Source organism: Lissotriton vulgaris, chromosome 3_1 (assembly GCF_964263255.1).
Source record: "Lissotriton vulgaris chromosome 3_1, aLisVul1.2, whole genome shotgun sequence".
NCBI lineage: Eukaryota > Metazoa > Chordata > Amphibia > Caudata > Salamandridae > Lissotriton > Lissotriton vulgaris.
The window spans coordinates 1921329461-1921348419 of record NC_141689.1 but is presented as its reverse complement, the minus strand read 5'-3'; the positions used below and the strand labels follow the sequence as shown (position 1 = coordinate 1921348419).

The 18959-nt window shown below is 46.3% G+C and overlaps 1 protein-coding gene across 1 annotated transcript in view; it reads right to left on the bottom strand.

Moving 5' to 3' along the window:
* KLHL2 (kelch like family member 2) overlaps positions 1–18959 on the bottom strand; it is a 459367-nt gene that overhangs the window by 162213 nt on the left and 278195 nt on the right. The window contains exon 6 of the mRNA XM_086962394.1: positions 3584–3693. Coding sequence (XP_086818520.1) covers positions 3584–3693 — 110 coding nt within the window. The remainder of the gene's footprint in view (positions 1–3583; positions 3694–18959) is intronic.

The following is an 18959-nucleotide window of genomic DNA, read 5'->3' as shown; positions in this document are numbered from 1 at the left end:
GTCATCCCTGTCGGGTCCCCCTGGCAACTGAGAATTTCTCCGAAATTGCCCCCGAGATACGCACCGAAGCGGTGATGTCCGTATATAGCAGCCTGACATATGAAACAAACACCGGGCCCAGGTTGAGGCATGGCAAAAGGGCGGAGAGGTACGTCCAGCTGACCGAGTCGAACGCCCTGTCGATGTCTGCCAGCAGTAGCGCTGCCCGTTCTCCAGTCGCCCCCATAGCGTCCACCGCCGCCTGTGCGCGTCTGATGTTGTGTCGCGTCGCCCTATGCGGCATGAAGCCCGCCTGATCCGGGTGGACCAAGTCTGCGATATATGGGAGAAGGCGGTTCGCCAACGCTTTGGCCAATAATTTGGCTTCAAAGTTGAGCAAAGATATGGGGCGATATGACTTATGTCGGTCGGGGGGCCTACCCGGCTTCTGAAAAACTACAATTTCAGCCTGACGCCAGTCCGCCGGCAAGCTACCACGTTCCCGTGCTGCCTCCAACGCCCGCCTATAGTGCGGTCCCAGTTGCAGGTGGAATTTCTTGTAAAATTCACTGGGGAATCCACTCGGTCCGGGCGCCTTACCTGTGTTAAGTTGCCCCAGCACATCTCCCAGTTCCTCCGCCGTCAAGGGGAGGTCCAGGGCTTTCCACGCATCGTCTGATATTGCACGGGTGGGAAGGTCAGCGATGAACTTGTCAATCGCATCCGGTGGGAGACTGTCCCGGTGAGCATATTGCTCCGCATAGTAGCTGGCGAAGCTCGCCGCAAGAGTCGCAGAGTCCGTTATGGCAGTCCCCTCCCCATCGGTGAGGCCCGGAAGAGTGATCGGCTGCAGAGTTTGTTGACACAGCCTATGGAGCATGGTGCAGGACTTATCGCCCCACTGGTAAACCCTGCTCCGTGTGGCCAGCCACGCTTGTCTAGCCTCATCCATTAAGACCGAGGCATAGGATTGCTGCGCCTGCAGGAGCAGTCGTATCGCCACGTCGTCACCGTCCCCCTGGCACCGCCTTTCCAACACCTCCACCCGTGCCGCAGCCGCGACAGTGGCCTCTCGATGACTACGACGGGCAGCGGCACACCATGCAATGTCAATGCCTCTCAAGGTGGGCTTCATGGCCTCCCAGACCGTCACTCCATCCACCCCCTCAGCCAGATTCTCCTGCCAGTAGTGGGCAATTGCGCTGCGCATATGTTGTGTATAGTCCGCCTGTTGGAGGTGCCACGAGGACATCCGCCACCGGAATGGCTGACGTGTCTTGCGCAATTCGATCCGTATTACGACAGGGGAGTGGTCAGATAGCCCCTGAGGCTGAATTACGGCCTGCTTCACCCTGTCAAGGAAGGCTCCCGGTACAAACACACAGTCCAGCCGTGAGAAGGAGCCATGCACAGCAGACACATACGTGTATTCACGCGTCGTGGCATGCAAGTGTCTCCAGGCATCCACCCAGCCCAACCCGTCAATCATCGCTTTTAACCGTGTAGGGGAGGTCGCCGCCACGGTCCCTTGTGACCTCCTACGGTCCAGGCACACATCCACAACATCGTTCCAGTCACCACCTATCACGGCCAAGGAGTCTGGGATCTCGGCCCACAGTTCAAACAGCCTGTCTGCTAAGGACCATTGTAGAGGGGGGAGGGCATACACACTGCCAAACACCACCGGCTCCGTACCAATCATGCCCTTAACAAACACATACCGACCCTGGGGATCAAGCCAGTGACGCTCGTGGGTGTAAGACAACCTCCGATGGATAACAATGGCCACCCCCTTCGAGCCCCTGGAAAACCCTGCATGAAATACTTGATGGTAACCAAATCGCTGTAGGCTCAGCACCTTTGTCCCCAGCATGTGTGTCTCTTGTAATAGCATCACATCAGCTGAGTCCCTTTTACCCCAGCGCAAGACTGCCCCACGCTTAATTTTGTCCAGCATACCCCTGACATTCCAACTTAATATTCGCATAGAATCTCCAGCGAGTTCCTGCCTTGAGCTGTCAGCCATTGTCCCGATGGAAAAGTCTCTGAGAACCCCAGGACCCAACCCAGGCACCCAACAACATATACGTCAATGCAGTAGAGATCACGTGCACCCCTCTCAAAACACCCTCCACCCCCCCCCGTCCCTTCCCTCCAACACTGCTCCCCCAACTGCCAACACCCTTCCCCACCCCCCACCCCTATACCTCATGAAACACTGAAGTACCTGTCGCGGCATGGGGAAAAATATAATTTTTTTTAATTGACACCTCAAGGGTGGTGGTAACCATTCGGAAGGGGTCCCAACTGGACTTTTTTTCCCTTTATGAAGCTTTAAAGTTTATTTTCTATTTTTAAACACATCCCGTTTTCCTTGAAAATGGGCTGCATTTTTTAAAAAAAAGATATAAAAAAGCAATCACTGACATGGACCTGGTAGTCTGCTGACCTCAGAAGGCCACCATCCCTGTGATGGCTGCGATTCCTACTCCGTCGCAAATTGCAACCTACCTTATTATTATTCATGAGGTAGGTCTATTTGAAACCCATTAGGAATCGCTACCTAGGAAATCTTTATTTTGTACATTGGTAATTGTGATTTCCTAATTGCAATTCGGTAAGAATCACAATTAGGTCATCGCAATTTTTAAATTCTGTTCATATGCCCCTATGTTCTGGCTTCTTCGAGTTGAGGAAAACTGAGCCATAGCCACTACGAGTTTTTGCTACAGTGTCAAGATTTCTGAGAGTTGGATTGCTACTTTTGAATCAAATTGATTTTTTACAGATATTGTGTCGATGGTTTTACATAAGCGGATTCTATCACTACTTTTGATGCTTGCATGTGATTTTAGGTGATGTACAAGTCGGTTTTCATAGCAGCTGACAATATACTTATGCTATTGCTTGCAATGTACTAAAATGCAACTATAATTTTCTCAATGTTTTCTTTGGTGGCGAATGCACACTTATGAAGGTCAGGGACAGTTTGCAGAATACTGAAAGATTTCATGAGTGCCCGGCACCTATTTTTTTTTAGTTCATTTCTTCCAAAAACTGTAATAAAATGACCTACTTGGCTACAGTATAAGCCTCAAAAATATTTCTTGGAGGAAGAATCCTTTAATCTACCTGAGTTACGGTAGTGGTTGGGCTTGCTTACATCAGTTATTCGCTCTGTGCAATTTGGCTAAGGGATTGACACTATACCTGCTTAAAAGTAACTAGCCTACAACCGAACTGAATGAAGCTTGACTTTTACATTCTTTATACAAAGAAAATCAGACAAGTGAAGGTTTTGATCCAATTTTACTAGGTCCCACGCCACTTACACCGACCTTCTCTCTTACCTCAACAGAAGCGCTATTGTCTATGACACCATCTTCCAAATCACATTGCCCTCATAAGTGTGCGCACTAATCATAGTTTGGGGATACCTTCCTGACGCAATAAAACAGCAGATGTACAAGGAGTGGATGATGAAGGACTTTTTAAAAGACTGTTATGTATCCATGGTTTACCAATCACAAAAAAGGTTCATCGACAATAACAGTAGATATGAGAAACAATATTGGAAAAAATTCATTGTGCTTGCACATCTTACCCTCTCCTCTGATGAAATGGTAAGTTTATCGCTGGATATTAAGCTGCACACCTGTTCTATTCCAAGGTTGAGAAATTCATCACCAGGAACAATATCAGAAAAATGCTGTTCTGTTCATAGAGAAGATAAAAAACATTGTTACTAACATCAGGTTACATAACTAAGTTGCTAATCAGTGCAGAAATGTAGTTATCAAATGCTAATTATTAGTACGTTAAGAGAAGAACAGTCAAACGGTTTCTCCCTTTTCACATGCATGATTCCAACAAAACTCAAATGTACAGCCCAGGAAAAAGTGAGACAGACTTTGATGAATGAGTTTCTCTTTCTATTTCAACTTAAACTCTTAGCCCCAATTGGTGTGGAGTGGATGTCAATGTCTGCATGTGTCTCTTGAACATATGCTGATGGGTCACTCACTTTGCAGTAACCTGGTAGTACTTCCATATTTGTATACAAGTGATTGAAACAACACTTCTTTGCTAGGAATTTAATGTACACTTGTGTCTGTGGGTTGGTTGTAGAATGGCTGACTGGTCTACTGGCTCCTCAGGGCAGTAAAGGGATGTATTCCACTGGCCTGGTGGAAGACAGACCTCCGTAGTTGGAAATTGCTTCCGTGTTGGACTTGGCCCTTTTTGCAGGGTCATCCCAGAACTTTTTGCCTTCCTCCTGTATTTTTTCTAACTTTTTGTTGGTGGTTTTATGACTCTGGGCACTTTATCAACGCCGATCAGTGCTAAAGTGCATGTGCTCTCTATGGTAGATTTGGTAAGATTGGTCTACACCTGTTTGGCATATTTAATTTACCTGTTAGTCTCTTGTACAATGGTGTCCCATATACCCAGGGCCAGTAAATTAAATGGTACTGATGGACTTGCAGCACTGTTTACGCCACCCACTAAAGTAGCTTTTCAAACCTGTCTCAGGCCTCTGCCACTGCAGGGCCTGCGCACGCAGTTTACTGCCACTATGACATGGCACATAAAGAGGTTGCCACGTCTGCAACTCCCCTTTAACTACATATAAGTCACCCCTAAGGTATGCCCTAGCTAACACTATGGGCAGGGTGCTGTGTAGGGAAAAAGAAGGACATGTGCCTTAACTGAGTGGCATGTCCTGGAAGTGACAAACAGCTTATTTTGGTTTCTCACTTTGGGAGGCTGTTCTCTCATGGGGATGCATTGGGGATTCCCTGATATATGCTTCAATGGTTAATTCCTGATCTGAGAGCAGTAGCGTGACCATGTTTGGTATGTTTAGGATGGTGGAGATAAATCCTGCTTATTGGTGAAAGCAAATTTATTATTACTATTTTAGAAATGCCACTTTTAGAACTGGGCATTTCTGTGTGCTTATGTGTCTCTGCGCCTCTGCTGGTTCGTGAATTGACTGTCTGGTTTTGGAGTGTCAGGGATAGGGGATGTGGATTCCCTTCGGACAGCCACTGGGGGTGCGGGGGAGGGGGTAGGGGTTGAGGTGTACCCTACCTTTCCCGGGATGAGTCAGAGCTGGGCTAAATAGACCTGGGCTGCAAAGAGAGTAGTGGGAGGAGATTTGCCTTGCACCTGAATAGGCCTTGTCTACCCTGAACAATGCTGTCTGCCAGAAACCTACACCAGTGAGGACATAACTGGTTTGGACTGGGCTCAGAGCCCTCTGCCAGCACAGAACAAAGACTTTGTGGACTATAAGAGAAGGGGCTGTGACCCCATGTTGGTAGTTGGAGCTTAGCGTGGGCTGGGAAGAAGACACTGCCTGGGACCAGGAGGAACCGTCATTGAACTGGACTGCAGAAAGTGCTGACCTACTGCCTTTTGGGTTAGGGGTGGGACTACCACTCTGCCTAAAGAATCATTGTGCTGGCCTCCCTGGTGACACTTTGCTGGTGTGCCCCTGTGATCTCCCATGGCTATGTGGCTTGCCCTATCTGATTTGTGATAGCGCATGGTGAGCCCTGTGTTATTCACCTCTTGGCCTTTTTAAACGAAGCATGTGCGGAGTGCTTTTGATTTTCACCCAACGTGGTGAGAACTGGGGCTCTGAGATCACTCTTGACCCCGTGGCTAGTGTTTCCGAAAGTGCCCCCTGTGGGACAAAGAAAGCACGTGGTGAGTGTTCCCTTGTGTTGGCCCCTGAGCCGAGAGAGTTCCAAGTGGGCTGCTCCTGCGTTGTCCGGGCTTGCCGCAACTGTGGTCTCCATGCTGGATCTACCCCCGTTCCTGTGGGCAAGCCCAATGTTGCCAGGGCAACCACTGCACCAAGAAGGAGAAGGAGCCCAGCGCCCAGAGCAACGTGAGGGAGTCCAGAAGTCGGGCAGAGGAAACAGGCTGCGTGCCTGAGCCTAGTGGTGGGCAGGGCGAAGCGGGAAATGCGCACCTGACCACAAAGGGAGGAAAAGAGAACGGAGACGGCGCCCCGTGTCTACCCGGTCCTGGAGGGCCAGACGGAGCACCTCCATTGGTCGCCTCCCACCAGGAGCACCGTGCCATTTGTGTTGACTGCAGCGGACGGCCGCACCTAACGCTCTCAGCCCCCCAGGGACTGGTGAGCGGGGCTGAGCTTTGCTGTGGTAAGCCCCGGGGCTGCGCACTCGCGGGGGTTCCAAGTGAGGTATCCAGCACTCCCTGTAGTAGATGCGCTCCCCCTACCCTTGTGACATACCGGGGTGGAGCTGAAAAGCAGTAACTGCCTTTCCAGTTCTGAAGGGCCAGGTCTGGTTTTCCCGTGCTGTTACACATAGACCTCCCTTCCTGTCTCGGGCCCGAGGGGCCACCATTTACTGGCACTCGAGTGTTCGTGTTCGATGAAAATTACTGTATTCCCTTTTGTAGGTGGGCAGGCAGCCCAGGAGCCTACATGGAGAGAATAGGGGCACCAGATACCATATAATAGCAGCGCAGGTGTAGCCCTTTATGCTGGTGATGTGCCTCTGTTGGCACTGCTATGATGATGGACCCTGTGTTGGTTATGGTATATCCGGTTGCAGCCAGGATTGATGTATGATCTAACCTGTCTGTTATGCCCTGATGTGGTGCTCGGGGTCATTTCATGCCCGGTGCTGGAATAACATGAGTGTGGTATTACATTGCCAAGGTTAGCACCCTATGCACCATAATGGTGATCTACATATGCCTAAGGTGGGCATGATGTATTTACGATGTGTGCCTTGTTGCAAGTGTTTACTAAGATACACTACTGATTATATGTATGCCTAATGTGCTATGCTGAGTACAGTTCCTACCAGTAGTTACTGGGTGGGGACAACTGTGATGTTTATGACTGTGGCCCGATTGGCCAGCGATTTATGTAATCCCTGTGAAGTCATGACGAGTGCCTTGTGGCACAGTGTAATATATGTGATTGTGATCTAATGTAATTTTATGGATAATACAAAGGATATTTGTATATAACCTTGTGTTGAGTTTTTTTTGTGGTGTGCCTAGTGTGTCATTGCTGTGTGAGTGTGTTGCGCAAACGCTTTACATATTGCCTCTGGGATAAGCCTGACTGCTCTGCCAAGCTACCAAGGGGGTGAGTAGGGGTTACCTTAGTGTGTAACTCCTTTGTCCTGACTAGAGTGGTGGGTTCTGTCTGGCTTAGGTGCATACCCAAGATAGGGCAAGCCCTTAGAGACCCGGGTTCACCAGTCTTTCAAATAGCATGGTATGTGAAACAGCATTGAAGGCTGCGCTAAGGTTGAGTAGAATCAGTGCAGTCCATGAAGGCAGTCAGTGGCACATTAACATGTTTCTCCACGATTTCGGCAAGAATGGGAAGCACTGAGGTCGGTCTGAAGTTAGACTAATTGGAGGGATCCAAATTGGGCTTTTTTAAGAGGGGCAGCAGCATGGCATGCTGCTATGCCTGAGGAATGTGTCCCTCTTGTAAGGAGGAATTGTGGAGAACTGTCAGATGTTGTATTAGGTCTGGACCCACTGTACAAACTTTGGCCAGAGAAAGAGGGTCTCGAGGAGAACCAGACTTTATGGACTGTAAGAAGAACTGAATGAGAGTTGTCCAGAGGTGCAAATTAGTTCCTTTTTGGAGTGGCTTGCAAAATGCTGATGTTGTCTGCTATGCCAACTGGCAACTCCACCATGAGCTGGTGTTGGAGATGTTACCATCTATCTGAGATTCGGTCGTCACAGCAGTCATGGGAGAGTTTTGCGAATGACACTTAGTACATCGAAACGAGAATCCTCACTGCAAATGGTCCAAGCTGACTGATCCCCCTCGGTCAAATGGGAAATCTTTGTTTAAAAGAGATTTGCCAACAGTGACAGCTCATGAACCATACCAATGTCAGAAAGAGGTATATCCAGGGTGTTAAAATCATATATACTATTGTGTGTTTGTATTGATCTAACACAGGAAGTTACAGGCAAAGAGCGAAAATAATGAGAAGCAGGAACATTCTGAGATGCATCACAACAGGGCCACAGACTTCACGGCATTAGTAAAATGCAGCACACCCCAACAGCTACTGTGGGATCACTACAGAAAATACATCAACATGTGTGGATCAATGTCATCAGAGTGGTACCAGAAAAAAGTAAAACAATCAACCAAAAGGAGGAGCCATACCACCAGGTCTGGAGCCTGAGCAGAAACACGCAAACAGCCCTGCTCCCTTTTGCCTCCTTGCACATTCTGGTTCCTTCCATCCATTCTCTCTCGCTCCTTATCTCTCTCTAACTTTCTCGTCTCTTTAAGTCTCCCCGTGCCTGCTGCAATGAAACTCGGGGAGCTGTGGAAAATGACCGAGGCACAAGAGTGGCCATGGTTTCAAAGCCGGCCACTAAGAACTAAAGCCCACCGGGGAAATGCCTGTGGAATAAAAGACCTGTCCGGCCCTGCATACCACACTGCAAGTACTTGAGACACCCTCAGCTATATAGTCTGCTATATAAATGTTCTAAGTGACATTCTGATTTCAGTAGCGTCCTGGAGCAACTGCACAAGTACACAACCTTCTCTACTGCAAGAATGTATTGTACATGAAATGGTGAAACCCATTGCAAGTGAGTGACGTGTGCTACAATTTTAGGAAGAACCTAAGGGTAAAGCCCCTTAAGCAGACAATTGACACACAACTACACAGTTGCTACCCTATAATAGCAAGAGGCTGGATGTGCTAAGACAGCAGCGTGCATGCTAATCACTATAGGACAACATGAGTTCATTTTTATTAAAGAAGCGAATAAATATGTGCATTGTGGTCCCTTCCAACTTATTGAAAAAGTGCATGATTTAAAGAGTAATAACTCCACATGAAACCTCAACCAGATAGTCGTATTCCCATGTGCAGCCCAAATCGAGCAGATTTGGGTTATTACCTTAGGGTTTAGGTTCTGCTATCTCTTCAGGTTTACTTGCATTTATTGTTTGCAACAGTGCCAGGTTGTGCTTCTCAAACTTCTATAAAAAGAACCTTATATATCACAATCCTCAGGTGTGACTTTCCTCATGTTCACAGATCTCTGCAGCTGGAATGAGGTAAGTGCAATTAGCTTGAACTAGACACAGGCATCAGTCTTGCACATCAGCGGAAGTGGGGGCGCTAGCAGGTTAATAATAGCTCCATTCCTTATTCCTTGTCACTCTGTGTGGATGTGAAAGGGTGTTAATCTAAAGTGTGCTTGTTAAGCCCTAACACATTATAATGAGCCGTGCACGATCCAAGGCGCCAGGAGAATGTTAGTCACACAGAGACTGTTTTACCAGGGTACATTTATTTCAAGAAAGTGTGTGCAAGTTGTAAAACGTCGTGTTGCCAAAAAGGTATGCATTTGAAAAACATGCACATGACATGCTAGTACCCAGCACAAGAATTCCTTAATATGATCTAGCGGCAGAGATCAACTTTCGGATCTGGCATTCTGGTCAACATAACAATTTTGCATATGTTATTTAGTTGAGGGTTTTGAGGAGCGCCGCAGGCTGCTGCGTGGCCACATCAGTGTGCTGATGTGAGGGGATGCAGGCACATATAAAGATATGATTGAATTAATGACTGACAAAAAATCAGGTGTGACAATGTCAATATTTAATACATCCACTGGGGTTAACCCCCCCCCCCCCCCCATCCCCATCCCCTCCCCGTTTATAGGTGCTTTCGGGTATGGTGATGTTTCTGTCGGATTTCACTAGGAATTTTTATATACATAGACAAAAGAACGGACACACACTCCCTTCCTCACTGTTTGGACAGTCTTCAAACATGTTGATTATTTCACAAAATATTGTGTTTTCTCTCACTTGGTGCCCCTACCAATCCGCATTCGCCTCCCTTTCTGCAGCCCCTTTAGCCCCTCTCTTACATATACTGTTTTTTAACATTACATGCCAGCATAATTGCTGGGAAATCAGAAGCTCACACACCCTAATCTTATTGACGAAGCTACGTCCCTGTACAACCCCACTATGCAACTCCAGAGTTGATAGCTTTATAAACGGAGAGCTTACTATGGTTCCCATGAAAACCTCATCCGAAGCACTTGCCCAGAAAGATGAAGGTAGGGCAAGACGAGCCATGAGGCGGATATGGCGGACCCTAGTGAACGAGACGCAGGGTCTTAACTTGTATCTGAAGCAGGTGTACCCCCTTTCAGCCCGAGATGCATCCTTCCTTTCATTCTGGGTAAACACACATCAGGCTTTCATGATAACTGTACATAATGCCTAGACGAGGCTCTGAATCCTCTATGTTGTGTGATGTTTGGATTTTTGTAATGTGTAAGATGGCCTGCTAGTACTATTTTTTTTTTCAGGGGTTTATATAGCACAAGCTATTTACCCAGAACGAGTCTCAAAGCGTTGAGGGAGGGGGAGGCACGGCAGGGGGGGTCTGCAGATTCTGGAGGTTCACTGAGAGCCAGGTCTTGAGGTCCTTTAAGAACTTGGGGAACAATGCCATCTGTCGGAGGTGAAGAGGGAGGGAGTTCCATGCCTTGGCCGTGAGGAGGGAGAAGGAGGGCGCTCCTGTTCTGCTTTTGTTGATCAGAGGTACTGTTGCGAGCTAGAGCTGGGCCAAGCGGAGAGAGCGCTGGGGAGCGTGGAACACGAGGCTTTGGTTCAGGTTGGCGGGCCCGGTGTTGTGGAGGGCCTTGTGTGCGTGGGTGAGAAGCTTGAAGGTGATTCTCTTTTCGACAGGGAGCCAGTGTAGGGTCCATAGGTGTTGGCTGATGTGGCAGTGGCGCGGTAGGTTGAAAACTAGTCTGGTGGCGGCGTTCTTGACATTCTGGAGTTTGAGGGTGAGGTTTTTGTTGATTCCGGCATAGAGTGTATTGCTGTAGTTCAGTCTGCTACTGATGAGGGCGTGTGTGACAGTTTTCCTGTGTTTGGTGGGGATCCACTTGAAGGTCTTGCAGATTGTTATGTAAATTGGAATACATTTTCATATAGGAGTTTCTACATTGGTTTAAACCTGCGTGCCCCCAGGCTAGAATGATGTTACATTTCATAAAGCCAGTCTTGGCGCTCTTTCAACGCTTTTGCTGCCTTTTCTGCTTTTCAATTTTTCCTGCATTTGGGACGCATGAAAATCAGCAGCTCTGCATTGTCCGAGGCTAAATATTTGTGCAGCTCCAAATTTAGAGTCGGCTTCCATGCAAAAAAGAAAAAGAAAACGAAACAGCATTTGCAATGTGATGAGTGTTTCACCACTGTGCAAAGGTGAGCAAGCAGTGTGCTATGCGAAAATTGTACTTGAAGGACACTCCCTTGCAGTACAAAATACTATGTGCAAGCAACTCTCCGAGGGCAAATCATGTCATATGTGAAATTGTGTATGTACTAAACATAGTGCACATGAGAAAATTCCAGTTTTCCTATCGCCCGCTCTTGCGCCTCCTTTTATTGCCACTAGTGATTATGGGACACCAGATCACTCTATGTTTTTATCTCGGGGGGAGTCCACGAAGTGTTTGCACTTTTCAGCCCGATTATGCCCCCTTTGCATACATTAACAGTGGGTTTAGACCTGCAGGGAATCCTCTCTCCAAAAGCTCAAGAATACAGTTACATTCAGCTCCAAAGAGAAGCGTGATCGCTGCCATGTTCAGTTCACACGCAGGGGCGGCTGGTGACATTTGAAAGTGGTGAGCCGTAAACTAATTTGCATATTGCACCGCAGCGATCGAGCGCAGCGAGCGAGCCCGAACCACCTTGCATCCATCCATACATCATTCATGCATCCACCCATCTATCCACCCACCCACCCTGCATCCATACATCATTCATTCATGCATCCACCCATCCATCCATCATGCATCCACCCATCATGCATGCATGCATCCATACATCATTCATACATCCACCCATACATCCACCCACCCATCCTGCATCCATACATCATTCATTCATGCACCCACCCATCCACCCATCCATCCATCATGCATCCACCCATCATGCATGCATCCATGCATCCACCCATCCATCCACCCACCCACCCTGCATACATCATTCATTCATGCATCCACCCATCCATCCATCATGCATCCGCCCATCATGCATGCATGCATCCATACATCATTCATGCATCCACCCATCCATCCACCCAACCATCCTGCATCCATACATTATTCATGCATCCACCCATCTATCCACCCACCCACCCTGCATCCATACATCATTCATTCATGCATCCACCCATCCATCCATCATGCATCCACCCATCATGCATGCATGCATCCATACACCATTCATACATCCACCCATACATCCACCCACCCATCCTGCATCCATACATCATTCATTCATGCACCCACCCATCCACCCATCCATCCATCATGCATCCACCCATCATGCATGCATCCATGCATCCACCCATCCATCCACCCACCCACCCTGCATACATCATTCATTCATGCATCCACCCATCCATCCATCATGCATCCACCCATCATGCATGCATCCACCCATCCATCTACCCATCCTGCATCCATACATCATTCATTCATGCATCCACCCATCCACCCACCCATCCATCCTGCATCCATCATTCATGCATCCATCCACCCATCATGCATGCATCCATCCATGCACCCATCCACCCACCCATCCACCGAACAATCATTAATGCACCCACCCTGCATCCATCCATCATTCATGTATTTTTATGACCATATAAAAATAAATTATGGACTCTAACAAGCCTTTAGGATCGATGTTGAAGGATGTGCCAGTTTACATATTACATCACCCCTACCTTTTTATGCTGGAAACCTTCTACCGCCCATGTATTTGCCATCCTGTAAGCCCTAGGTATGTACTATACAAATTCACATACAAACATACACCAACATGCATGCAATAATAAATGCATATATCATGCTATTCCGCCTCTACCGTTTGTTAACATTTTGAAATGTTATAACCTTAGTTCAAAGAGTACATTATATTTGTGGTGACAGTTGTTAACTCATTTTCTGGAAAATGTTTATAAAATGAAATCTGTTGAAGGCTGTTGTTGCAACTATCAAAAAAGAAATTCTGAGAATTTTTACATTTCCAAAACCCCATGCCATGAAATAAACGGGTGACCTGGAATAGACGCACACATTTCTGCAGCAGATGCTTTAACACACTGAACTATCTCAAGTCATTTGTGCAAGCTAGTTTACTGGAACACCGAAAAACACACACTCTTACCTTGCTGCTGGTCCCGCACACGTCACAGGCTCACAGCGCCCCTGGCCAATCCTGGCGCCAGGGGCACAGGTACCCTCTCGCCCGCAGCACGCCCATTAGGGCTCCTGATTGGCATGCGCAACGCCGGGTAAAAATTCACCCTCCGTCCCCACGCATGCGTACTTGTGTTGCCGTCTGTACAATCATGTCAATGAATCAGCATGACGCCCGCCCGGCGGTCTGACGTCATGTTGATTCATTGACATGATTGTCATGAGGGAGCTGCGGGCGGCGTCGGGCAGGGAGGGCTACGCCCCCACGCCCCAATGGACGAACCGCGCCTGCTAATTAGGTACATAGCAGGACTGCATAGCCAGCTGTATGCATAGAGCATGCTTCTGTTTCTGTTTGACACTGATACTGAAGCAACCTGGAGTGCTCCGCCTATTCTCACGTGTAAACTCTGGATTCATGTTATACACCCTCCATCTGCTGCTCTACGTAGCATCTAGTGAGACTGCTATTAAACGTTCCTAATAGTTGTTCCTTTTAAGCAAATACATTGTAGTAATATTCCAGGCCTCCGCCCAAGAGCTTTAAAATGATGTAGGTGCAATGCCCTTCCTGATGGCTTAAATAGGTTACTATGAACAAAATAACCTATTACAGATCCCAAAGTTTTAAAAACTCCACTTAGAGGGACCAGATGGCCAACTGCCCGTACCCCCGAGGACGCTGCGGAGCCGCCTGCTGAAACAGACGCTCCAATATTGCGGAATCCTGGCTCGAAGGGACACTGTGAAGCAGACAGAGCTCCCGGGAGTTTTAGGATTCGACGCCCGCCACAAAACACAAACAAGCAAGGTTTACACTACAACACAACAGTGGTGGGATGTTTTAAAAACGCAGCTCCAACATTACAGATAGAGGTCTCTGGCAGGCTAATGCATCAGTATATGTTAATGCATAAAAACAAACTACAATTCTGTGAACTATGGACAACCGAGGATGAATCAACATCCGCCAGCAACCCGAAGCGTCTATTTATACTTATTCCTCTTCTTTTTATGAGTCACCGAATTCATGTTTTATTTGTCATGCCTAGCTAGCCTCAGCCTCTTACCAATGATTCAGTTTCCTAATGGCAGCATTCACGAGCACAAACATTTCCAAGTGCTCCCCACCGTGTGGCTTGGAAGAGCGGTGACAACAGCACAGAGACAACCGATGCTTCGACAAACACGGGGAAAGACAACTTTTGAATGGGCACTAATTCTACACAAGTGAATGCAAACAATTAAGACAAAGGTTATTGGGTTGAGGGGAGGGGGGAGTGGAAGCCTCACTCGGGCACCAGTCACAATCCTTGTCATGGAGAACGACAAAGTCACTAAATTAGACTGTACTTAACACAAAGTAACCATCTTTCACATTTGGTGTTTCAAAGACAGAGGTCAAATGACAGGCTATAGGTCTTCTGACAAATTGCTACTTATGACATAGGTGTTTACTTTTCTTTCTCCTGCAAAGTGAGAGGAGTTTTCAATGGAATTATGTGACCATCTAGCTGGAATACAGCAAAGTGTGATGTTTTTTTGCAACACACAAGAGCATGTAGATACCTGTAAATCAACTGTATTCATTCAACAGTCGGAAATCTGCTGGAAACTGAGATTTAAATACGAAGAAACAAATGAACACACTTTACTTGTGTTGTGTGGCGTTTTAGGCTCCGAGTGAATTTTCCCGATTCATGCCCTTATTCAATTCACATTGCCCTAATATAGGTATATAAATCATTCCCTTATTTAGACATATCCCATGCACACCAAATACAGGCATGGCTACTTCCACCCGTACCAAACGTCACATCAATTTCTAGGAAAATCGGCTTAAGCAGTTAGGGAACTTCCCCTAGCTTGAATATTGATTTGTCCTAGAACTCATGTGCTTTGCAAAGAACTACTATTCCCTATGGGTTCCTTCCTGACGTAATTATGCCCGACTTTATGTCAAACTACACACCTTCAAGGTATAAATAGGCCTTCACTTACTCTAGCAAAGACACAGTGGTTCGGAGCAGTTCGACTAGCTACTTTCCCAACGAAGCTCACTACAGCAAGTGCTGAAGGAAGCCGACCCTCCAGCTGACGCACTGATCGAGAAGCTGTCCTTTCTCTCACTGAGAATCCAGCTCCAGTGTTTCCAAGCTCCCCTTGCGGGGTGTTGGGAAATCGAGTCCCGAGACAGAGATACCAGACCTCCTTCATTCTAAACAAAGGTATGGAGCTGATTAGAACCTAAAAGAAATCTTGGATAGATTCTTGGCAAAGAAAACGAAACCTAGGCTACACAATACTCACTTCTTCCCGCGTACTAGGTTAGGTACATTGGGGTAGGCGTACTTTAGAAGCACCAGTTGAGTACTTTTAGTCATTATTATTTATGTATGTATTTTTATATGGCTTAGAAACCATACAATGCTCTTACAGTATTATTTTATAATATTGTTCTCGCTGTACTCAATATACTTTGCAGCCTGCATTACGATTGTAGCAGTTCACTTTACTTGCATGAGAAAGAAGACTGTTCAATAAATCCTTTTATTGAAAATGCCTGTCTCTCTATTTCTCTGCACCTCTGTTGAAACGAAGCATGCACAATTGACTGAGTGAAATACTTATCTATTGTTTCCGCGACTCTAGAGATACATTTCTTATTCTTGGGAAACAAAGTTGTCATGTTTATTCGGTTGTCAGAAACTAATCCCTTCTTGTGATTTGCGAAAGTTTCTAGTGACCTCTGAGCTAGCTGGCACTCACTATTAAGTTTAATATATTCAATAGAGACCTAGTCGACTTCAGTCCTACGTCAAATCTATAGGATATATTATTCCAATGCATAGAGCCTATTGAGAATATAGGAACTACACTACATGGCGCCCAAAGTTTGGTAAGGCACTAATTGAACGCTAGATACTAAAGTAACTCAGTCGTGCTTTTCTCAGAGACCCCTTTTTCCCATAAAATACTCCAATAGACGTCTGGAGTGGGTAAAAGGATAAAATATCCGCCATAACTGAGTAGGACGAAAATTCTATGTATTAGTTTTTGGTTTTGTTCAACGTTGAAGGATACAGTGTTCCAAAATATTGTGCACCTTATCTTTGTTTCCTTGAAACTTGCTCTGCAAATTTTCGGTCAACAAAAATGTCGGATAGCGAAACCGAGAATGGTAAAGCTACAGGAGGCAATAACGCAACCGGTAGAGCTGCAGCAGCTGCAGCCCTACCAGGCTTAGACGTTACAGGTTTCCAAGAAACCTACCCGGATGCTATAATCATCCCGGAAAATTTAAGGAAAACCATCACTATAAAACGTATACCAAATGGCCTATCATCAAGACGTGGTAGGGTAATTTTTGTAATAGAGGCACATAAATATCGGCAGACAGAGGTATTCTATTCATGGATTATCTTCCCTGAAGGAAATCCAGTAACACATGTGTTTCACTTCTACAAAGAAGAGTAACATCCAACGGAATGCACTCCTTTCAAGGATGTTGAAATTCCACTAACATACCAAGAGCATGCGCTCTGGTTTAAAGGCCCCCTACAACATCAAAATCATATTACCAGGCTCGGTCCACTAGATGGACCAGGAGCAACATGGCCGATTTTAGCCAGCTATACACCACATCCTGCCATTGAGGAAATGTCAGGTGTGGACCTATTAGTTCAACTGAAACAACTAATCAAAATCCATAGACAATTGGTTCAATATGTCATGCGGACTCTAACAGTCCAACCTTCTATAAGGATTCCACAACACACCCATTACCCGGGGAACACAAATAAAATCACACCGCACCGATGACTATACAATCAGTCATACCGATGACTATACAATCAGTCATTGGTAAATTGCCCGCAAAACGGGAACAAATTCCATTCTGGATAGCTCAGAAAATGACTCAAATAGAGGCAGTATTTCCTAATACTACCCCTCATGAGAAACACAGGATTTTAACAATCTGTTTACCAATGGGGATCGCACCACACCAGGAGGACTGTGACACTAGGGGTACAGTCTTTGCTGCAATCTACACAAAAACATATGGTGTTCCGTCCTGATGTCCTGAAACAGATTCAAAATGAATAAGGGGCAGAGCCTGCTTTGAATCTAGGTATGAAACTACAGAAAGATTTCAAACAGGTCTCAACAATAATATTAGCTAATATTAAAGGTGAGGCAGCATCGCGGCGATCCGCCAAAAATTAAGAGAATTTGATGTAACTGAGCAACCATATGAACTGACCAGAATAATTAAAAAATACTATGAAGAACTAGATAGAGATAGTTTGGGTGGGAAACTAGTTAAACCCCAACTAACTGAAAGTCCTGAAAAGGTCTTTAATAAAAACACTCTCACTGTTCCTAAAAAGAAGTGGGAGAACACTAAACAAACTTCTTAAGAGAAGCGTTCTCAATACCAAGGTAGGTCTTCTCAAAAGGAGCCCTCTGAAAGGAGGTATAACCTTAGGAATAGGGATAATTTGAGAAAACCTGATAGATATCAAGATACTGAGACACGTTCCTCTCCTACCTTTTAGACTTCCTCACAGAATCAGAAAGAAGAGGATGGTCAGAACAGAAAGAAGAACGCGTGAAGTCCAAAGACGATCAACACGTTTAAAAAAATATGAAAACCCAATTCACCAAAAAGAAGGTAGCAGGTCTGTAAATCAGACATGCCAAGGATCTTGAGGACATAACTCAAGAACGGGGAGTGGGCTCAGACAATGTTGGACAGCGCAGCAGAAGTAACCGTAGCTCTCAAGATCTTGAAGGATCATCTGGAGACAGTGGACTTGAATGAGTACATCCAAGTTGAAACTGCAGATACTAGGGTTAGTGTACCCCATATATATGAAGTAACACTCCGGATGGAGGGGATATAACTAGAAAAATAAGAGCACTCTTTTGGGAGAAGCTCTCTAAGGGTTATGACATTCTTCTAGCTGAAAAAGACTGGCCATCTGAATTTGTCAGGGAGTGCCCACATGGCGAAAACATCATTATGCCAGCCTTCTACAATCTTATTCTAATTCATTTAAAATATGCCTATGCCAGAAAATGGGCTGTAGCCCAGACTCCTGCATTATACAAAAATCATGTAGGATGGGATTAGGATTCCCCTCACCCAAAAATACAATTAAAAACTCAACCAACAGTTTATTGTATTTGGTACATGTTATCGTTCAGTATGGATATGGTTATGCGGTAACTCGCGTTCAATTTTAAAACAAGTCACTAGCATTAATAGGTCTGTTGGCTATAGCAATGGGAGACGAAGCACAGAATGACACAACGGGAGATTCCAACACCATGATACCATCCCTCTCAGTGCTCACATGGAATGTGCGCGGGCTGGGTGATAAAATTAAGCGCAGCCTGGTTTTACAATGTATTAAGAAAGAAGGCCCGAGGAGGAGCCAAGATGGAGTCCAAAATGGCAGCTTAGGAGCCCGGCTCCGCCGCTCACCCTCTCCCTCCCTAGCATCCTGACATTGATCCTGCATCTAAACCATACCCCCACACAGCTAAGGTGGCGCGGTGCCCGACCGTGTAACTCAGAGTTCGCGGTCGCCTCGGATGACCGAGAAACGTCGACGCGAAGATTGTGGCGTGTGCCAGCTGTAATCCGGGACCTCGAGTTGTGACGTGGCCAGAGAGGAGTCGAA